We start from the raw sequence: 8,700 nt of genomic DNA, 5'->3' as shown, positions 1-8,700 counted from the left end.
AACACCCTAAATTCTGGAAGATGATCACAGGCTATATGCACTTTGAGACACGTTTGGGACGGGCTGCTAAAAAGAAGTGTGTGGTTCTTGGGAACGGTGCAGGATGAGGATAAACCACGAGTGAAAGTGCGCCGAGTGGGGGGAGGGCCGAGGGAACAGGAGTGATAGAGAGCGACCCACACATAACATACACCCCACGGAGCGGAGCGCAGGGCTCGGTCCTCCGACCGACAGGGGGCGGGCTCCAGTCCCGCGTGGCGCCGCGCCTGCGCTTCCTGCCCCTCCCGGTCCGGGATGCTGCTACCGCTGCTGCGGAGAAGCTGCTTCCCTTCCTCGACTCCCGGCGGCGGCGGCGGCGGCGGTAGCGCGGAGCGGGTGGAGGGTGCGCGGGGGCCCGGGGCGCGCGGACGGCGGCCCGAGCGCGAGCCGTATGCGTGCATGGATCCCAGCGCCGCGCTGCACCGGCGGCCCGCGGGCGGCAGTCTGGGCGCGGTCTCCCCGGCGCTGTCGGGCGGCCAGGCCCGCCGGAGGAAGCAGCCCCCCAGGCCGGCCGACTTCAAGCTGCAGGTCATCATCATCGGCTCCCGCGGCGTGGGCAAGACCAGCCTGATGGAGCGCTTCACCGACGACACGTTCTGCGAGGCCTGCAAGTCCACCGTGGGTACGCCGGGCCTGTGGCGGGTGGGCCTGGGGGAGGTCGGGGCCCGGTCCCTGTCCCCGTGGAAGCTCTGACCCTCTCCCAGGGCCACAACGAATCATCCCACGGATGCCCCGGCATACCCGCCGTGGGCACATCTGGCATCCGAGCCGCGCACAGCCCGGGTCTCCGTGGAAGCCCGACCCTCTCTTTTGGCCAGACCGAGTTTTTCCGTGGCCTTTCCGCGGCTGTCGGACCCCCGGAGCCCAGACAGTCCCTCCCGGAGCCTTCTCCGGTCATGAGGTTCGGGTGATGCATCCGCGGAAACTCCCGGTCCGTTACTCCAGCTCGCCCAGGAAAATGGCTTTGTGAACCGAAAGTAGAGCTGAAGGCCACCCACCAGTGCAGTGCCCCGGGGTTACTCACCATCTTAAGCGGGTCCGGACCTCGCAGCTTTGCAGGCTGGAGGGATGGACCAAGGTTTGCTTTCTCATTTTCCGTCTATTTTCGTGGTTTACAGAAAAGAAGTTTGTTGCAGAGACAGTTCGCTCTAAAGCTACACTCGGGTTTCTTTCTTGTTCTGTGCACAAATGTAGGGCAAAGGGATTTCAGCTGTGTTTATCCTTGACCTCAAATAACCGGGTGGATAGGCGGGCAAAGTAAGGGCGATTTCCCGGCACCTACCCGAGGTCGGTGAATTACGGGGAAATCCATAGGTAACGCTCCTGTTACCTTCCTCGGGATCTGAATTTGAAACTGCAAGGGAATGTTTTTAGTGACACTGGATTGACAGGGCTTGCCATAGAGGTTTGTTGGGGTTATGGGAAACAGTTGAGCCCATGGAAAAGCTACTTGGAAAACTCTCATTTGGGGTGGCTTATAGAAAAGGGGGGGTAACCAGGAGGGACTGGACAGAGAGTCAAAACTTCTAGCGTTCTCCTTGAATCCCAGCCCCCAGGAGAGGAAGGTGGATCTCCGAGTTCGAGGCCAGCCTGGTCTGTCTACACAGGCCAGCCAGGGCTATGCAGAGAGACCCTGTCTCAAAACAAACAAAATCTCAGCTTGGAGGTTTGAAAAGCTAAACACTAATACACATATTTTCCGTTGTAACCATTGATGGTTCCCGTTTTCAGATGAGAATTCTGGAAAGAATTTCAGGGACTCTCTTTAGATCGTAATTGGTAAGTTGCCGGGTAACAAAACTACCACGGTTCTAAGTACTTAGACAGGAAAATTAAACCTCCAGTTTTCACACTGACTTAAATTTCCTTTTTGATTATGCCCCTTCATGCCTTTTTTTTTTTTTTTAACAGACCATTTTGGAAATATTTATGCTCCTTCTACCCTGTTTGGTTTTTTTAAATGTTTGTCTTGGGGATGTGTTATTAGAACCCAGTAACGTAATTATACCCACTGCAAATATCCAATCTTGGATCCTAAGAGTATACAGGGAGTTATTAACCAGGAAATGAGGCTTATATTGTTTTGTTTGTTTCTGACATAAGTGCAGTAGGCTTGAATGCAATTGAGAATTACCAGTCGTTTATGGCCCCACACTTACATATGCAGAAATGAAAGCTAATGGTTATATTTAATGTAGAAGGGAAATAGGACTGCAGCACTAGGAAGGCTCGAGGTGACGGACCCGGGTGGGGAGAGCTGTCCTTTAGGACAGCACACCTACATTCTAGGAAGGTTTCCTAGGGCTTATAGAAGTGGATCCGTGGAGACCTGTCCTGTCCTCCTGAGAAAGATGGGCCCGCCCTATGAGCTTTCCCCTTGTTGGCAAAATGAAACTAGCTTGGGACATCATAGAATTACATAGACTATCTGGAAATGAGCGGAAACAGGCCTCCTTACATACATAATTATATGTACAAATATACAGGTGTCTCCCCACACTGAGAGTGGTTGAATTTTTCCCTTGAATGTTTTTGTTTACTTCATATCCAGCCTTAAGTAATTAATTTCAGTAAGTGTTTCTTGTTGTGGGGAGTTCAGAGAAAGATGGTGACCATAACTTAAGGAAAGCCTGAAGACACTACATGCTAACAGGTGCCTCTGCCTCTGCAGCTCCTGCCTCTGGGTTGAGTTATTTTCTAGCCAGCCTGTGGTTTGTTGAGCACCTGCTGTGTGTTGGGTGTTGTGCCGCCTGTGGGGTAATGTGGAAGCCTAGCGTGGGCTCAGTGTGCAAGTGGTGCCAGCAGGCGCCAGATTACAGTGCTCAAGGGGAGCACGGACACTGAAGAGTACTTAACACACGAGCCTCCTGGCTGGGGCCAAGGGCTTGTTAGAGGATTCCTTCCCACTGAGCTCTGAGGAGCCAAGTTCATTCCTTAAGTTCCTTTAGAAAATGCTGTTTAAATATGACCCTGGGTGTGGTATTAGCCTTGTAGCTACTGCTTGAGCAGAGCTTGTAGGTCTTCCTGTGGCCTGTTTTCTAGTTCCTTCTCAGCCTAATACAAAGAGCCCCACAAAGAAGAGGAGTGTCTTCCCTGATGCTTTTTTTTACTGGGTCAAGGCTGCTTCTGGAAGAGACCACAGTCCCGGAGCATGTGTCCACCAAGATGGGTCACATGGCACCTGTCATTCAGAGGCTAGAACGGGCAGGGGGGGAGGTGGGGCCTGAAAGACACCTTTGACAAGGAATCAGACACCTGTGGACCTTGTGTAACAGGATCTGTGGAGGTAAATGAATGTAAAGTTTGAATCAGTGAGACATTGATATTTTTATTGTTATGATTAATAATCAGTGCATAGTGGGCTTAAAACACCTAGAACTCACAAGGATGTGAAAAGATACAGTGTTTAAATTATTTAATGGAAATTATTGTGATTTTTTTTCAAATAGATTTGTATTTGCAGAATTGAATTAGTGGAATAATCAGCCAGCGCTGGTTATTAATAATTAATAAAGGGGCAGCTTTATGAACGTAGAAAGGTAGGAAAAGAAAGATTGTTTGCTACAGACGTTGGCATCCAGCTGAGCTGAAGTTCACAGGCTCCTGTGCCAGATTTCCTAGTTTCCTCTTTGCCTAGACTGGTAGTTCAACCTCCCTGATGCTGTGACACTTTAAGACAGTTCCTCATGTTGTGGTGACCCCCAGCCATAAAATTATTTTTGTTGCTACTTCATAACTATAATTTTACTACTGTTATGAATCAATCATACTGCAAATATATGAGATGCAGGATCTCTGATATTCAGGATGACCCCTGTGAAAGGGTCGTTTATCCCTCAAGGGTTCTTGACCCACAGGTTGAGAACCTCTGGCCTAGCCAATGACTGACATACTGACCCACTTTCCTTCCCTGGATATCTGTGTTATTGTTAACATACTTTACATGCTGTGACTCCCTAGGTAGGTGAGTTCGAATTGTCACTTTCTGGGTGAAAGATATAGAAGCTGTGCTGAATATGTCTTCCTTGTACTGTATTCCCTTCATTTAGTATAAATAACTTTTTAAAAAGTATAGCTCAGGGGAGCTGGAGAGGTGGCTCAGTGGTTAAGAGCACTGACTGCTCTTCCAGAGGTCCTGAGTTCAAATCCCAGCAACCACATGATGTCTCACAACCATCTGTAATGGGATCTGATGCCCTCTTCTGGTGTGTCTAAAGACAGCTACAGTGTACTTATATATAATAAATAAATAAATCTTTAAAAAAAAAAAAGTATAGCTCAGGGCTGGAGACTTGGCTCAGTGATTAAGAGCACTTGTCCTTGCAAAGGACTCAGGTTCGATTTTCGATACCCACACCTCCTCAGGCACCAGGCATTCATGTGGTCACAGACGTACATGCAAGCAAAATGCACCTTAAAAATAATAAATAAGAAAGAAATTTTCTGTTTAAATAAAAGTATAGCTTTTTTAAAAGCAATTAAAATGTGTTTATTTGGGGGCTGGAGAGATGGTTCAATGGTTAAGAGTGTTGCTGCTGTTGTAGAAGACCAGAGTTTATTTCCTGGCACCCACATGAGGCAGTTCAGAACTGCCTGTAATTCCAGCTTTAAGCAATCAGACACTCTCTCCTAAACTCCTACACTAAATGACCTTCCTGCAATATTTATAAGGCATGTGAAACATAAGTGTTGTGTTTAGACTTCAGTCCAGTCTCTATCATCTCATTATATATATGAAAATATTCTAAAACTTTTGGAACACAAGTAAATTGATGTAAAGTTATCTAAGCCAGAACTCTCTTATTCCTGGACAGTACAATTTCCCCTTAAAAATGCTAGAGACTGCCGTGGCATCATCAGTTATTTTATTTTGTCAAGTAAGTACATTTTAAAATCCCACTATCACCAGCTGAGAGAGAGACAGAGACAGCGACAGAGAGAATGATAATGAAGAAGTAGGAACGATCAGATAACAAATTTAAAGCTCTTTGAATTTCCCTCTGAGGACCTCAGACCTCTGCCGAAATACTTAAAGCTTCCCAGCCCCACCTTTGAAAAGGAAACATCTCAGAAGACATCAGAGAAGCACCTCTGAGCTAAGGTCTGAGGCCTAGTCTCAGAATACAGCTAAGTACTTAGAGAAGGGATGCTAACTGGTGGGCCACAGTCCTTGTGTGACCTTCCTGGGTGTCCTCTATAGTTCATGCTGGGGTGGGTGTGCCTCAGCTACTGGGGCTAGGCCACCCCTGCTGGAGTACTTGAACTGACAACTGAATTGAGGGCCCGTAAAATAAAACTGGTGAATGACTTAAGTCCCTGCAGGCAAAACACCCATGCACTTAAAATTAAATGGAGAGGGAGAACTAGGGGGAAAGTCCCTAATTCCCTTCCTAAACAGCCAGGCCTCCCTCCCGAGTCACCCCACCCCCTGCCAGAGTGATGTGCCCTGACTACTCAGGGAGAATAGAGAGAAAGAGGAACTGAGGTTTGGGTCGCCAGGTACAGGGAATAGTACATAGGCTGTGACTGGGTTTATTTAAGGGGGTTAGTGTAAGCCCACAGGCTTGTGCAATGTCCAAGTTGTGACACCTGGTTATCTTTCTATCTACCTGAAAGCTATATTTCAGAGAAAGGCTGTAGATTTTGGAGTCAGTTGTATAGGGAAAATTAAAAAAAAAAAAAAAAGTTAGACTTGGCCCCAGAGCTTTCCCTTTATTTCTGCTTCTCATACTGAAGAGGAAAAGTTTTATTATGACTCTATTTATTATGGGGTCAGAGTAGAGATGGCCTCTGTTCCAGCCTGTAGACTCAGCCAGAAGCAGTCTGTTACAAGCCCTGGAACTGGCTGGAGAAGAGAGAAGAGGCTCCTCTGAGAATGATAGGTGAGAGATGTTTTACTGCCCAGGCATCAAATAAGTTGTTCCCAAAAAAGCATTGGCTTGAACCAGGAAAGAAAACATGGCTTTATACGGTAGTCACTAAGCAGATATTTTTGAGGGGTTTTGTGTATCTGCATCAGACCATTCTGGGAGCCATTTAAATAGGGCACAGAGTTAACACCTGGCTTATCCCTTCAGAGGGGATGTGTGTCACAGAGAAAGTGACAATCCAGTGTAAGAAAGAGGTGAGAGCTGTTGGGTTTCACCAGGGGGAAGAAACTGGTTGTATCTACCTGTTTTCTTCCTGTTGTATAGCTTGGATGTTGGAAAAAAAAAAAACACGTGGAAAACAAAACTACATTCAGAAGCGCTACCCTTGAGTGTGGTTATGTTGTTACTTAGTCCTGGAAAGCCAGGAAGCAACAATACAGACCTAACAGGAGCAGGGTATGTGCGGCTTGAAAGGTCTCCCTGTCTGTTCTCCTCAGTCTGACTCTGACAGGCTGCTGACCCCAACCCTTGTGCTGTTTATTAGCAGTAAAACAAGCAACCTCTGGCGGGTGGGCGTGGAGAGTCTTCCTGTTCCTAGCCCTTCTTAGTGGAGAAACCTCTGAACTCTGCCGGAAACCCTGTGATATCACCATCCCCGGTCATGCTTTTGTAAAATAAAAAGTTAGTTTTCTCCTGTTGTTAACTAAAATAAAATTGGAAGCCAAAATCTTTTTTTTTTTTTTTTTTTTTAATTTTGACTCAAAAAGAGAAGCTCTTGTCATTCCTGCAGCCACCACGGCCTTTCCATGTGCTGGAGAATTCAGTAGGTAGCTAGCTAGTCCTCAGTTCTGGCTCTTCTGCATGTTACCAATGCTCCTTAAAGCACACCACTCACTCCCCTTGGGTCCCTCATACCTGAAGAGAGGGCTGAGGAGGCCGGGCATGGTGGTGTGCACCTTTAATCCCTCACTCAGGAGGGCGGCAGAGAAACCAGCTACGTCCACAAAGCAAGTACCCTGACAGCCAGAGCTACACAGAGAAACGCTGTCTTGAAAGAAAAAAAAAAACAAAAACAAAAAGGAAGGATGGAAGGGTGGGATGGGGGAACCCTCTACCCTCCCTAGCTCACAATGCAGGAATAAGCGTGGTACCATGTCTTAGGTGCCTGGCCCAGAAAGGTAATTCATCATGCTGTTTTCCATAGAAGTGCTATAAATGCAGAAACCACCAGGAAATCTGTCTCCTTGAACCACACATAGTGTATGCGGTACAGTAAGTGTCAGGCACCGGCATGGTGAAGTAGAGCCACCTCACAGTGTCTGCACTGGGCAGCAGTAAAGCTGGTTGAGCGCTTGGCTTTCCCCAGCTGTTTCCTACCATAAACGTTTTTCTTCCTCTCGGGAGTAAGGTGGTCCATGGCGCAAAAAGTAGCAGACATCCACTGATGTCAGGTTTCCTTGACTTGTGCATAATAAAGTTCACTCAAGGGATACATGGCAATGAAATAACACACATTAGCCTCTTAGAGTAGGACCTAGAACACAGCAAACACCAGGACAATTAGTTCTTAGTTGTTTGACTTAAACGAAGGGAGAAGCACCATTTTCTGAGATTCTTCCTGTATACTTCGGTGAAAACAGAGCATGCTCCAGGAGGCGTGGCCATTCAGCAATCCCCTCCCCTGCCCTATGCTGTGTCTCTGGCTATTGGTTCTTGTGGCAGTGTGTTCTCCTCATGTGTGGGACTGCGGGGTCTGCTTTTGTCAAGGCCAGAATGAAAGGGAAGGCAGAGCTGCAGATGGACCTGTGCTGTCCATAGCCCAGAGAGCGTCTGTGATGGAGCATGGTCCGTTTACAACTCCCCTCCCCCTTTTTAAAGATTTATTTTATGTGTGGGGGAGTTTTGCCTGCAAGTATGTCTCTGCAGCACATGTGTGCAATATCCTCGGAGGCCAGAAAAAGCTGACGCAGGTCTCCTTGAAGTGAAGTTGCCAATGGTTGCAAATTCCCACGTAGATGCTGGGAACCAAACCTAGATCCTCTTTGAGAGCAGCCTGTGCTCTTAAACCACTGAGCCATCTGTCTAGCCCTCCCTCATCCCCGTTGTGCTCTTTAATGGTGTCTTTCTCAGAAATGATCACAAGATTTCATAATTAGAATATTATTTTTAGTTTTCCTGAATCCTCACAGTAACACAGCGTAGGGAAGAAAAGTCAGCCAAAGCTATGAGACTTCACACAGAAGATAGTTTCTGGGGTTGATAACAATGTTAACGTGCAGCTCTGGAGGCAGCTATACTCATCGCTCTCCTTCATGGTGAGCAGGCTTAGCTCACCCTTACTCTTCATAGGCCACACAGCTTGGGCAGGAGGCACATTTCCTTCAACAATAGTAGAGCTGTCTGTCACACACTCGGCGCCTCTCACCCAGTCTTGACACATCTCTTACTCTCAGTGCCAGTGCAGGGATCTAATGTTCAAAGTGGCTGACATCGTTGGTATAAGTACTTTGCCGGAGCTATAGTGTCACAGCCATTTTACGTGGAGACCTGTGTCAGAGCCTGGGACTCCATAGCTGTGTTAATGTCGGGTAAAGTCCACTGCGGTCTGGGACAAGCTGAGGTCTTGGGTTGGCAGAGAAGCAAGGTGATCTACTGGACGGGGAAGCTGGGAGGCTGCTTGTTATCAAAGACTTGCGCCCCAGTGTTGTTTCTTCTTCAGGCAGGAAAGAAATGTGAAGAAAGAGGAGTCTGTGTATTTCTGCTGTTTTCATTTTGTAACTTCTTTTTTTTT

The 8,700-nt window shown here is 47.4% G+C and overlaps 1 protein-coding gene across 1 annotated transcript in view; it reads left to right on the top strand.

Moving 5' to 3' along the window:
- The first annotated feature begins 302 nt into the window (after positions 1–302).
- Rab12 (RAB12, member RAS oncogene family) overlaps positions 303–8,700 on the top strand; it is a 24,831-nt gene continuing 16,433 nt past the window's right edge. The window contains exon 1 of the mRNA XM_021149087.2: positions 303–661. Coding sequence (XP_021004746.1) covers positions 439–661 — 223 coding nt within the window. The 5' untranslated portion in view covers positions 303–438. The remainder of the gene's footprint in view (positions 662–8,700) is intronic.

The sequence above is a fragment of the Mus caroli genome, chromosome 17 (genome assembly GCF_900094665.2).
Source record: "Mus caroli chromosome 17, CAROLI_EIJ_v1.1, whole genome shotgun sequence".
In the NCBI taxonomy this organism is placed as follows: Eukaryota; Metazoa; Chordata; class Mammalia; order Rodentia; family Muridae; genus Mus; species Mus caroli.
This window is presented reverse-complemented; position numbering and strand designations above follow the sequence as displayed.